The 14,100-nt window shown below is 39.7% G+C and overlaps 1 protein-coding gene across 4 annotated transcripts in view; it reads right to left on the bottom strand.

The window, feature by feature from the left end:
* Positions 1–395: 395 nt before the first annotated feature.
* kif6 (kinesin family member 6) overlaps positions 396–14,100 on the bottom strand; it is a 74,250-nt gene continuing 60,545 nt past the window's right edge. For 2 of the 4 annotated variants that reach the window (XM_004539903.5, XM_076877897.1), the window contains exons 16-23: positions 7,705–7,755; positions 6,988–7,075; positions 6,730–6,865; positions 4,928–5,016; positions 4,191–4,277; positions 3,964–4,068; positions 2,909–3,021; positions 835–2,134 (exon numbers count right to left, since the gene is read on the bottom strand). In XM_004539903.5, the coding sequence (XP_004539960.3) occupies positions 2,118–2,134; positions 2,909–3,021; positions 3,964–4,068; positions 4,191–4,277; positions 4,928–5,016; positions 6,730–6,865; positions 6,988–7,075; positions 7,705–7,755 (686 nt within the window). In that variant the 3' untranslated portion in view covers positions 835–2,117. Of the gene's footprint in view, positions 530–834; positions 2,135–2,908; positions 3,022–3,935; positions 4,069–4,190; positions 4,278–4,927; positions 5,017–6,729; positions 6,866–6,987; positions 7,076–7,704; positions 7,756–14,100 lie in introns of those variants that run through there. The other 2 variants (XR_013094689.1, XR_001167731.4) reach the window with 2 other exon arrangements.

Genomic DNA, 14,100 nt, shown 5'->3' with positions numbered 1-14,100 from the left:
TGAAAGAGTGTCCTTTCACCCGGTTAAGCAAAAGTCAACAGTCCTCCAGGTGATGCAGGTGACCTTGAAGTATAGGAGCAGATAGTCAAAACACAGTCCTGTTATCAGGGAAATTTGTTGTTTTGGGCAGTCTTGGCCTTGACAGTCTTGAGTAGCTGCATGAAGGAGATGGTTATTTGGGTTCAAATTAACAACTGCATTCCAATTTCGCATTTGGTCTAAATGTCCATCACTGGTCATCAGGTCTCTCAATTCCCGATGCAGAGCCGTGAGCTTCTCCAAGATCTTATCAATATTGCGTTCAGTAAACACAGTCTGAGTACTCACGGCTTGACCATGGTCAATCGTGTTGGCCAACCTTGTGGGGTTTTGAACAGCTGTAACCGCTTTTTTTGTTCTTCGATAAGCCAGGTCCGCTCCAGCTCCAATCAGCCAGAATACTGTTATCATGGTCCAGAACAGGTAGATCTCGTTCAATGCTGTCCAACGAGAGTGTCGCCAGGAAATGACGCAACAGCAGCAAACATCTCTGCAGGAGAATCGGGCTCTCATAAGTCTTTAAGTTTTAGAGAACAAGACTGAGAGACTATCTGAGGGTCCGAGTGAATGCCTGATGTAATTTTAAATCTGCTGCACAAAAACTGTTTTTGCTTATATGATCTCATACAGATCATCTTCAAATTTCAGGGAGACCTAAGAGATACTCTAATTTTTTCAGTACAGCTGTTAGAACTATAGTTGACAGTGGTTTTCCACTTTTCCAGTTAAATTCCAAAGTGAAAAAAAGCCACTGTTACACCTATTACATATTATCAAAGAGAAATAAGGAAGCACTCATGAAAAAATATTTATTACTAATATAAATGGCAAAAGAAAATGAGCTTTGTGCATCAACAGCTATGATCTGTGGATTTTAAATCACAAGGCAGGCAGAGTGGAGAGTTTAAAACTAATACACAAAACAAGAAACTCAGAAGTAAGAACAGCAGTAGTGTGTGTGTCATAGCATCGCACAATTCTGCTTCATTTTTTTTGTACATTTTAAATAGGAAATGTCCTGATATTATACACTTTTACACCCCTTTTGAATAAAGTAAAATTAGATGGAAATATGAAAGTTATTTGTTTCTGCATCATTTACATAGTTATGATTCATTACTTCCACAAACTGGAGGAGCCGGCTTCCGACTGGCCGCTCCTTCTTCTGATATCTTGAGACAAAATTTGTCAAACAGTCGGAGCAGGCTGTGATTTCCACTCATGACCATTATATCACGTCATTACCAGGAAGAAGCCAGTAACTGAGTGTGCACATTTGACAGCAGGCATAATGTGTGCGCGTGTGTGTGCGTGTGTGTGTTGTATTTCTTGGAGAAGCCTAGTACCCATGTACCGGGTCATGAGTAATTATTTCAACTGGTAGACGTGGTGTCACGGTTCTGGGTCAGTTTCCACCCAGTATTTTGAGTTTATTATATTTTGGTTTAATTTTGCATCAGGGATTGTTTTCTTGTTCTCTTGTTGTGTTAATGATGATGATTATGATGTTTATTATTAGAGTTTCATGTTTCTGTTTGTTTTTAGGATTTGTTCTTCGGTTGTGTCTGCTTAGTATATGTCTAGTTCCATGTGTCATTTTCTGTCTGTCTCTCAATGTCGAGTCTGCGTCTTAGTGTGATGGTTTCTTGTTCCTGTTTTATTGTGAAGGTCTGCGTCTCATGTGAGTGTGTTCAGTTTTACCTCTCGTCTCGTTAATGACTCCGAGCTGTGTCTCCCACCTGTGTGTAATCTCCCTGTGATTCTTTGAGTGTATTTAAGTCGTGTCTTCTGTGTTTGTAGTTGCTGGTTCGTCTGTGTATCCACCCTGCTTCATCTGTGTGTTTCCCTGCTGTCAATCGGTTTCTGCTCGCTCTCGTTCATGTTCAGGTTCGTGTTCTGTACTCAGTTTGTTCCCAGTATAGTTTAGTCTTTGTTCGGTTCGCCTTTTGTCCATTTTTATTTTGTGTTTAATAAACCACCATCACACCTTTACCAAGTGCCTGCGTTTGGATCCTCCTTTATTTTCCACACGGCTCATCTCACTCGCCGTGACACGTGGAGGTCAAACTTGAAACACATCACTGCTGATGTTTGCCTGAAATTCAGAAAACAAAGAAAAAGTTAGAATAAGCTATTGTGTGTCGATGTTCAAATGCCTTTGCTAGTGTTACTACACTTCCCAGAACGCACTAGTGTCTTGGAAGGTGTTTTGGGAAGACGTATACATAAATATAGAAAGAGTAAAAATTGACACTGGTAGTGCCCAAATAAAGTTGAGGAAAGAACTTAGTAAACATTTAGTGGCGAAAGCTATAATGATGGAAGAAAAGACGAAGAAAAACAGTTTAATAAACTAATAAAGCAAGAAAACAAGCAAGAAGAAAGTCAGCAGTTATTTTCCTGATAACTCCTGAGATTAAAAATCTTTTTGCAACAGTGTCGTGACCAAGAGAGATAGCATTCAAGTAACACACATGAATCCATACAGCAAAAATACTGTATTCAATATTAATGTTCAAGCAATTATTGAATTAATTCAACCTCAAATTCGCTCAGTAAGACTAGCTCCCTAAGTTGTAGTGAATGTAAGCTGGTAAGTAAGGTTTGTAATAAACCTCAGGGCTTTGTGAAAGGAGTGTCCACGATATATGTATGCTGTCTGTGACCATAATGCAACACTGTGACAGAGAAGTGGAAGCAACAAGTCTCTTTATTCCCTCAGTGGACAGAAAACGAGGATAAAGAAAGCTACGAAAAGTCCTGAAAGAAGCTAAACTTTATTGTCAGGCCAGCAGAGGGCGGTGTTGAATGCATAATGCATACTGTGCTTAAGGTGCGTTTTTTGCATGTGTGTATCTGTGTGTGTCACCTGCCCTGCTGACGAGATTCTGCCTAGCCCTGATAAAAGCCAGGATGTCAGCATCAGTTTGCTGGTCTCCAGTCAGCGGAATAGAGGATGAGACTGTGGCAGAGGTGAGGGTCCTGAAATGTATGAATAGTTACTGTGACAGGCAGCCATCATCATTCATTGCTTTAACAACCCAGCAGTCCTGTTATTCTTGACTATTCGTAATCCAGAGGTTTATAAGAAACAGGTAACAATGCAGTCTCTGCTGGTGGAACAAAAGCACGAGTGTTTAACTGTGATCGTAAAAAGGTAGCTCAGGCAGCAGTGAGGCCTGTTTGATTTGTTAGCACAGTTTGTAGACATTACTTCACAAAGATATAAAAAAATCATAGCCGTGCTCATGACTGAAAAAAAACAAAAACACTGCAAATCTATAAAATCTACACGTCTATATACAGATTTAAGTGCTTCAAAATGTCGACAATAAATCCAAAGAACTTTCAGTTTGTTTTAAAAATGTAAAAAATAAACAATAGACAATACAAGGACTGTGATGTCTCTTATTTCTAAAGAGATATGAGTGAAGTCAATAGTTCCTCTGAACATGTTAAATGGCAGAACTCTGAGAATATACTGGAAATAAAGCTCTGTCACTTTATTCTTTACAAGTGAAACAATAAAATACATGCACCCCCATAATTATGTTCATTAATCTGTATTAAATCTCACAGGATCTCCTGTGAGATTTAAGAAATGTAAGCATTTTATTTGTAAGTATTAGTTCAACGATGTCATCAAAACTAAAAACATAATAAAGATTGAAGTTAATAATAAAGATTCAAAGTTAAAGGGCACACGATAATAATCATAAAAACCCCCACGTAGCTACATGTGACAAAAGAAAAAATATTTTTTAGTAACATGTATACAAAGTTATACTTAACAAGGCTGTGTCACTGACACTGTAGGGCCTAAATATGTTGTTCCAAAGGATTATTTTGGCCAGAAATAGTTTAAAACTCCTCTTTTGATTGTAATATTTGTCAACCTTTGTTCCAGGCCACTGATTCACATACTTCCACTCAGAAGAAGGGGTGAAGTCTGTCACCTTCCTGTTCACAGGGTTATTCTGCCACGCTGGCACAGCTGGTCCTGGAGGTTTGCTTTCAAGGGTAAAACTTCTGAAATTCAAAGAATCAGTGTATGTGTATATATATAGTGTTACATATCGTATGGCTACATGCAGTATAACCCATCAGTACCCAGAGCAAATAAATGAGAGGATCAGTGAAGCGTAGCTGACCTGAGCTCCTGAGCAGAGATAGAAGGATCTGGATTCAGGTGTCGGCCTGCTGGCGAGTCTCTCACAGTACTGCTGAGAGCAGGAGCCCTAATTAAAATTAGAAGAGTATTTCATGAAGACTGACAACAAAATACCACAGAACATTATATCATCTGTAGGAAATGTATGCATGTACATGAGCCAACCACCAGAGGGCGCTACAACACAAAAATAGTTTGTAGCAACATTTTGTTAATGGAGTTTCTGCAAAGTTCACTGAGTTAAAACTAAAGCTGCCATATTCTCAGCTCCATTTTTCTAGTTCTTGTACTATATTCCTTATAAAAAATGGTGGTTAATAATTTCTTTAATCATTTTCAACATTTGTGATGAAGTTTAGGTCTTTTAGTATTGTTTGTATCTTTCACATAAAAACATTGTTTTATTGATTTAACATTGTTCCAGCAATTGTTTGCTATTTATTAAAGTAAAAAAAGGTTTTATAGAAACAAGCTGCAGGTTGCTGGCTAAAAATCAAGTGTTCAGGCACGGAAATGAAAAGGAAACTATAATATTATTAATAAATCAGTAAAAAGAGAGTGGTTCTCATTATAACTTCGCTAGTTTTTATACGTGTATGAGCTGAATAGAAGCTAAAAATGTCTATTTAATACACAGTTAATATTAAGAGTGCATACCAGCCAACTGGTCAGACCTTTATTACATCTTTTGCAAGGCTGGGCAAAAAGCAATCTCACCCAAATCCCGGAGCTCGAGGTGTAGATGGCTGTATGGTCCTGTTCAGTGTCCCAGTGTGACTTTGGGCTGCAGCCTCTGACTCAGACTCCTGGTTACAAATAATGAAAAGTTAATTTACTGAAATATTTCTGTACCACTTCTCTACAAACAACATCATGCCAGCCTGGTAACAGTTAAATGCAATGTGGCCATAGTTCTCTTTAAAAGGACCAGACAACCTTAGGTATTTTGTGTCTTCTGGCTTTGTCATAACACAAAGTTTAAGCGATCACATGTGTGCAGAACAATAAACGTGTGAACAAAGCTGATGAATATATACAGGCACGAAAAAGGACGTCCTGCTTTGTGGACTCAAACTGCATGTGTAAGGCCCGTCTGTTGGATTTCCTCTGCTTCCCATTCGTCACTCAGTGACACATTTCCAAACTTTTCTCAGATGTGAATGAGATATTCTTCTCCATTCATAAGATCAAAACCAAAGAGCGGCAGCCAGCGACGTCTGCTCATCACATGTTGGTGCCTAACATCTTCTATGCAGTTGGTTTCCGAAACCAACCACATGACAGCCATCAAGGCTGAGGAAAGCGTGCAAGTGGAGAGACAAGTCTAACTTGGTTTTAGACATGAAATTTTATCAGCTTTTCTCTCTTTAAACTTTTGCACAAGACTTATCTCTTATTACCCACAGACAGATATAGCCATGTAGATACTGGTAAAGTACTTACACATCATACGGTAAAAGCTCAAAAGTTGGTTAAAGGTACAACTGAATGAACTATATTTGAATTTTTTCTAGTATCTATACTGTGAACTTTTTCACTGTGACTTTGACTGGACCATCGCAACACCGCGATGCTTTTTCTTTTTCAGCCGTTCTGTTGCAGATTTGCTGCTGTGCTTGGGATCGTTGTCCTGTTCTGTGACCCAGTTTGAACCAAGCTTTAGCTGTGAGACAGATGGTCTCACATTTGACTGAGATGTAGCTCTTGGGTGTTTTTACAGTTTTGCTGAGCGCTGAGTGCTCCGGACCTGGGGTGAATTTCCTGGGATGTCCACTTCTGCGAACACTGTGGCATTGTCCCGACACACATCTGAATGCTCCAGACGGCAAAATGCCAAGGCTCCTGCTTTTATAAACCTGCTCACACATCCTGATAATTAATTAGTGAATTGGATTATCAGCTATTTAGCCTCTGAATTCCTATGGAAGCAGTACATAGCTGTATGGAAACTTTATTCTTCACATGTCTGTTAAAGACTGTTAGCCAACAATTTCAATAGCTAAATCTTTAGCTACTAAGATTTATGCAATATTTATAGCGTTATGGCAACTGTTCTCCACTATGTTTAGCTGGCTGCCTCCACTGTGTGACATTTTGTTCCTGTTAATGCTATCTGCTGGGACTGTCCATCATCTGTTGCTGTTCCTCTAAGCTGCTTTCCAGGCTCTTGTTTGGGTCACAAAGAGTTCCATGAAAATGTCTTTGTGTGTATTTGCCTCCTACATATCTTCCCCCCAGGACCGACTGAGCATGATGTTGAACAGAGGCTGCAAGGGTCACACTGGTGCCATAAAGGCCCCACAAGTCAAAGACAGATGCATATCAACTTACACGACCACAGAGCCCTGCATTCAGAAAACAAACGAAAGAAGACATCCATAAACAGAAAGACAAAAAGCCAGAGACAAGGCTAATGTCAAACACGTCTTTAACACTCTTCCCTGGACTTTACATCAGGCTCCCAGATGCTTTATGTGGTGTTGTCACATGGATAGGTAGAGGAAGGTAAGCTCAGCCACCTGCAGACTGGAAGCTTCCTGGCTCCACCACTTATGGAAGTCCTTCTGGAGCTTGACCTTTGACCTCTCCAACAACAGCTGCAGATGCTCAATCTCGGTCCTCAGCGCTTTTAGACGGCCAACGATGCTCTTGTAACTGACAGGAGAAATTAACGGTACTGAATTCAACTTTTATCCACGTTACGAAGGATCTGCTGTATCCAGTCAATGCAAGCAGGGTCTGCCATAGTAATTCATTAAAAAGCACTACAAATTCACCCTTTTTTTTCTTCCTCAATGTGCTTGCAGAGGTTTTCTTCAGCTGGGTCAAACTCCTCCTCAGACCCTGTGTGACTTTCCATGACACCTGTGGTGTAGAATTGATAGGTTGCAGAGAGGACAAAGGAGTTAAAAACAAAAAAGAAACATGGTCATGTTTTACATAAAATGACAAGTGCAAGATTAGAAGCTGAGAATTTGTGTGTGTCATGAGTCCATTGGCTTCAAAGAAAGCATTTAAACTTTTGGCCTCGGATAATGGAAACCAGGCTGCTGTGAAGAGCTCTCTGATGCGGATCTCCAAATAACAAGAAAAGCCTTTGGGTGGGAGGTGTTTGCATGCTTTAGAACCAGGTTTCCCCATCAAAGGTTTTATCTCACTGATCAAAACAGTCAGAATGGAGCAAATGAAGGCGTCTTAGAGCCTGAGCCGCCCAGTCTTTGGCCAGTAAGCTTTCATTCACTGAGGCTTGCTGCAAAAGCTTTGAAGTGGCCACCAGTAACAGTTGAAAAGGGGCCACAATGTGCTCAGCGTTTATCATCCTGTTTTGAGAAGAGTTCAATATCAAAAAGATGATAATAAAAAGACCTGATACTTCCTCAAGCTGCAATCCCAATGCAAAGGCAAGAAATGTGCAGAAATGTGGTGAATTTTAATTGCTTCACATGTTTGTTGTTTAGATGTTGGTGTGGGCAGAAGTTATAAATAATTTTTACCATAAGCGGCTCTCTGTCTCCTCCGCACATCCAGCTGCTTCTTCAGTTCAGCTGAGAGAAGGAGAACGACAACAAAACTTTTTAATTTCCATCAAGAGACTCAAAGCACATCAATCTCCAAGGCCACTGGGCTTCATAACTTAAAAAAAGTCGCCTGGTTCCACATGATTTCATAAAAGTCAAGCAAGTAAATGCATGACATTGTTTATGAAGAAACATTTTGGATTGTCATTCACCTACTTAAAACCCCTGCAATGCAAAACGGTTAAAACCCATGTGCTGCCTAATACAGGGAGTCCTCATTATAACCCAGAAGAAAAAACATTATTTCAAACATTACTCTTGATGATCGGCATGTTTGATTTGGTAAGACATTCCGAAAGCTCTCTCCCAATTTACCTAGGATTGAGAGTGGCACCAGCTAAACTTCTATCCATAACAGTTCTTTCAAATCTCACACTTCGTTTTTGTAATTCAACTGTAATCAACAATCTCACGCAAATCCTAAAGCTCCCTCTGGAGTTGGCCTGTCAAACTCTATTCTTCTTAGACATTTGAACCTATGATTTATTTCCAGATGATTAACCTTTTCTGCACATTTCTAACTTCTTATTTTTACTCTTGAACTCTACTAGACTGGCTTTGCATGACTTACAATTCAGAATAATTCATATTTACCTTATTTATCTTATAAAGTGCGTGAGTACAGCCCCTCAGTTCATCCTCTGCCTAATATCTATATGATCATCATCATCATCATCATATCGAGCCAAGAATAGAAAAAAAACTGTGAAACAGTGTTTGGAGGAGTATGAGGCCTCACAGGGATTACTTCTATATACAATGACCTCATAAGTTGAAAAATTTCCCAAGTTTATTATGATTATCTACTATACAGTACTGCAGGAAATAAATCAAAACAGAACAATAGTCAAGATGGTGCTGATTTATAAACTTCCATAGTCCTCTAAATGAAGTCTTCAGTAAGCAAAGAAGCAACAAGAAGGAGGCATTCGGGTGAATGTTGATTCTCGTGGCTATAGTGCAGTCTTTACATATGGGCAAGTCATTTACTGTTGCTGAACTGAAGTGTTTAATTACATTGTTGGAGAAATTGCTAATAAACCGCTTCGGTAGTAGAAGACAGTTGTAAGTAAAGGGACAAAAAATGTCCAGGGATGCTTTTGCCATAAGACGAACACAGGATACAATTTCATGTTTATTTCATGTTTAGATCAGAGCCAGGCTACGAGATAAAAGCAGTGTTGAATGGCAGTATCTTCTGTGGTGTTTCCATTAAAGTCCCACAGGTGTCATTCACTTATAGACGCTGCTGTGCTGCAGCTCTTTGTATAATACAACCCTATCTCAAGTGGAAATCAGAAAATGGGAAATCCAGATGAAGTATGTGGGGGGGAGGAGGGGGGTGGGTTTCTGTAACACCTCACATGACGCCACAAAATGGTTGGATTAGAGCTCTTGCTCGGCTTTCTCCTGTGGAATACTTTAAATCTGTTTGCAAAGTGCCCGTGTAACCAGCTCGTCTTCCAGGACCACTTTTCTGAGGGTTTCAGTAGACAGCAGAGACATGAATGGATGATGTGAAACATTACAAATGAGCAGCCCTGACACAGTGTGCCCATGATGACAGTGTTTTTCCAAATGCCTATGGAGTATGAAGCTGGGTTGTGTGTGGATAGCTGAAAATGTAGTTGTACTGAGACGCCCTGTGGCTTCGCGTTGTGGTGAGGTGGGCAGCCTGAAACTTCACTAACAGACACAGCTCTCTCAAACATGACCCACAACCCCTTTCATAATAACATAAAAGGATTAAAAAATATTTATGCCATGACCACGCTATGATGACAGGGTACAAAAAAGGGGCAGGGAGCACGTGAAGGCAACATAAAAAGCACTTTTTTTTTTTTGGTTGGCTTTTGTGTTCACTCTGATCCGTACATGGTCATGGCCAAAGTATTCTTTAATAGATCTGTTATATTCGCCCGAAGCCCCTGCATGGCCCCACCCTTTTATTTAGCCATAAATTTTCCAAATATCTTCTGTGTAAACTCGTCACACATCTCTCTTAAAGGCTCATGGACTGCACCCAAGCAACGATCTCTTTAAAATGGGTTTGAAAAATAAACTACAAAAACTGCAGTACTTCTAATGTCCACTTGAGGTGGGCTACAAAAGTGAGTACTGTATTGACTCCTATGGTACAAATCAAACTTTAAAGCTGAACTAACCATCTTTGCAGCCTAGAACAAACTTTTTTAAAAAAAACTTACTTGTTTAAATTCTTTTAAGGAATAAAGTTTGTATTATTAGGGACGTAGATTCTAACGCAGCCAGTGTTTTTGACACCTTTCTGAATACTTTTAATGCAGCTGTCGGACAAAAATATGGCTCATTTACAGACAATCCAAGAAATATGTTAAGTATGCTCCAGTTTTAGTTGGTAAAGTTACTGTCTATAGATCCATGTCTTTGTCTCCTGCCTTCCTCCGCTCACCCGGTCACGGCAGATGGCCGTCCCTCCCTGAGCCTGGTTCTGCCGGAGGCGTCTTCCATTAAAAGGGAGTTTTTCCTTCCCTTTGTCGCCAAAGCTCTTGCTCATTGGGTGTCATATGATTATTTGGGTTTTGACTGTTTTCTCTGTATTATTATAGGGTCTTACCTTACTACATAAAACACCTTGAGGTGACTGTTGTTGTGATCTGGCGCTATATAAATAGAATTGAATGGAATTGAATTAAACTGAACTGCATGTAGCCATCCAAGCTAACCAGTGTCCCATTCAAACATGGTCACTTCTGGCTCAAACACAAAAAACAAAAACAATCAAAAAACAAGAAAGCAACAGGTAAAAAGCTCCAAAACAACACAATAGGTGACAGCACCACTGCTACATCTAACTTTTATGTACAGTCTGTGCCTGAATCAGACAATCTGATTCAATGATTTTGACCAGGATTAGACAAATAACCTAAACAACTACCGGTAAATACCATACCACACCTACCATAAATGCAGCCAAAGTTTGAGATAGAAAATGTTCAATAGTGACTGTGTGAACTGTGTTTACAGTAAAAGACTGAATACTGGCCAAGGGACAAATATCTCTTATTTCTTCAGGATCTGCAGGGTATCAGTGGGAGGGAGGAGACACCATATACCCAATATGACTCTGGTTTCAAAAGGTTTAATGTACAACAGATTTACTTTTTTACCTGTCCCAGCAATGATCAGAGAAATAAAAAAGAATCAAAACTTTTTGGTCACAAAAGCCAGTTCAAGTCCCAAAACAGACCAAAAAAACAACAACAAAAATCCAGGATATTTGTCAAGTAAAGGTGGGGTGCAGACTTCAGTGCTTCTATTCTCCATCCAGGACAAGATTGTGAGCTCAACACCAAAAACTCTTCCAAACCACACAGGGTTTCCCCCCCACACCACCGTCAGTAGACGTGCTGTCGACTTTAAAGGCTGGTTTCAAGCTACAAGCCTCAATAAATATTTGGTGATTTTTGTGGCCGGGAGGTTGAATGTGATATGCCACATAAATACCAAAGTGAGGTGAGATTTGAGCACCATACTTGCAGCCCAGCTTTCCAGCATCTGACCTATGTGTAGATGAAGAATAATATCCACAAGTAATCTGGTAAATGTTTAAAATTCACAAGACAAATAAAGAACCGCAAGAACACAGGAAGCAAGATTTGTTTCTATTAAACAGAGAGCTGCACTAAACATTCTCCATTTTTGTAGGACAGCTGGGTTCATGCTGCTGTTGACTGAGGCTTTGACCTAAACTATGGACTTTTTATAAACCACTTTAATATACGGCTAATAGCACAGGAATTAATCACAGAAACAGTCAGCGCAGTAAAATGCAGCTCATGTTAACAAAGACTACAATATTTCTCTTCTGGTATTTGTTCTAAAAAGTGTGGCACATCTCCGGCTCCATACTCATTTTTCCTGCATCTGTGGGTCACTTCAGCGAAGGTGAAATCAAAGTGATACCAAAGACGGTGTCACATGCTTGGCCCAAATTCCTCAACAAAGTAAGAAACAACAGAACTGCCCCACCAAAACTGGTGTAAAAACAGGTGTGTGTTTCTAGGAACATTATATAAGAAATCTGGAATTTAGAAATTTTTCTCAGGAATAAATATATAACCAAACCACTTGAATATTCAGAAAGCGCTATTGATTTTGATTTAGGACAACCTCCTGCCTCCACAAACATGCATTTGGAACTGTAGCTGCCTTGTAAAAATACGGCAAAGTATTACTGTGCTGCAGAAAACAGAAACACAAAACTGAGACATAAAACAAAACACAGGAAAACTGAAAGGCATCACCAGAATAACTATGAAGTAAAACAAAGAATGAAAAGACTCAAAGATGTCACAGAAAAGCTTGCAATCTGGTAGAATAAAAGAAACCAATACAGTAATCCAAGAAAAATCCAACAAAAACCAAAACCAACACTCCCGGACTATGACAGCTGGGGTTCTTCTACAGTAAATTCAAATAAATAAGAATGTTCAGAATCTACGTTCTTATACAGTGGTTTTACTGATCTAGGTCAAATCTGCACATACAGTATCTATAGCAGCGTAGCATTGGGAACAGACTAAACAGGATATTCCAGACGTCCATCTCCCTAACAAAATGTTCTGGTTCCTCCAAGAATTTCCCAATCCAGATAACATATATAATTTCTCCCTTTCCAAATTGGGAATGCTCAGAAAACCTCCAAAGAAACAGAAGAGCAATAGCTTTATTCTGAGCTCCATCCTGATGTCCAAACTGTTCACCCTATGTGTAAACCTGCATTCATGAGCTCACTTTCCTGACTACTGCTCAGATCTCAAGTACCGATGATGACTGAAACATAGATTGACAGGTGTATCAAACGCTTAGCCTTCTGGAGCCATGAAACCACGGTCTCAGACTTTGAGGTACTGATTCTCATTCTCGCCACTTCACACAAATTGCTTTAGTGGGAGCTCAGAATCACATCAGTCTCATACTCCTGCTACAGAAGATGTGCATCTGTGACTTTCTAAATAGAAATCTCTTCTTTCGACCTATGGTTTCAGAATGCGTCTCTGCAGTAGGACTGATCTCTAGAGTCATAGTGAGGCCAAGAAATACAGCATAAACTAGAGACTGATGCTTCCTCTAACCCTCAAGTTGGGTCCTTTAGAAAAAAGCACCTCATATTATCCTAAAAGTTTCCATGTTCTCCTTTAACCATGAGACACAGGTGGTGTAAAGTTTCCGAGCAAACCCTCCAAGATGGCATTAAAACACAGCGAGCCACTCTCCAGCCACTAAAAACACCATCTCTCATCCAGGAAGAATGCAGCTCTGTGCACCTAAAAATGTAATAAGCTTTGACAGCATTGAGATGTTTGACTAAGATGAGGAATGTGGATAAATTAGTAAAAATCCAGTTTTTCCTCGCTTCAGCCTCACTGTGTGGTCTGCAGAACACATTTAAAGAGTTAATAATCTGCATGCTGTCAGGGTTGATTTCTGCATGACATGTGACAGATTCGTCTGTGTCAGCACCTCATGCAGTGAAGGCTAAAGACAAAAAAAATGAATTCAGAGGGTGATAAGTGTACACTGGCATGTGTGGTGCTAACGGGCAAATGCTACTAAACCACTGAGCGTGCTCGGAGGCAGCGCTGATGCCAGGCGTTGGTGTAAACCTATCCATTTCAACGGCATGTGAAATGAGCCACAGACAGAGCAGGGAAATTTATAAATGTAGCTTGCAGTAGTAAACGCAAACCAGATAAAAACACATTTTAACTGCTCTGAGTTTACTGGAAAGTTCAACCAAACATTAATATCATTTAAACTCACTGCCAGCGGCGACAGGACTCGGCTTTTAGTGTTTCTGTAAACAGCAGCAGGTTATGACACAATACTGAGCTTCTAACAAGGCATCTTTTATGATTTCTATATTAAAGTGCACCTTCTCTGCTTTTCCTTTTTTTTCTGTATGGAACAGCTCTAGGAGTTTTTAAAATGAAGGGTTTTTTTTTACCTGCACAAAACTGAAATGGAAAAAAAAAAGCAAAAAATAAAGAAACGCAAAAGTAACAAAAGAAAAAAACAAGAGAGATCAGTAATAACTAATAGTTAAATGCAGAGAGGTGTATAAACACATAGTGAGTGAAGAAGAAGAAGACGAAGAAGAAGAAGACGAAGAAGAAGACTCAGTGCATCTAGCCAACATCAAGAAAGTTATCACTGGAATGTTTTCAGATGTCTGTTGCTATTTAACGTAATTCTTTTAGCTCAGTTCCTCAAAAGGCTCTGCATTCTCAGAGCGTTGTTCTTAATGGAAGCCTCATCTTGTGTCATAGA

This window comes from Maylandia zebra, linkage group LG19 (assembly GCF_041146795.1).
Source record: "Maylandia zebra isolate NMK-2024a linkage group LG19, Mzebra_GT3a, whole genome shotgun sequence".
NCBI lineage: Eukaryota > Metazoa > Chordata > Actinopteri > Cichliformes > Cichlidae > Maylandia > Maylandia zebra.
The sequence above is the reverse complement of the archived record's forward strand: the minus strand, read 5'-3'. Positions and strand labels throughout refer to the sequence as shown.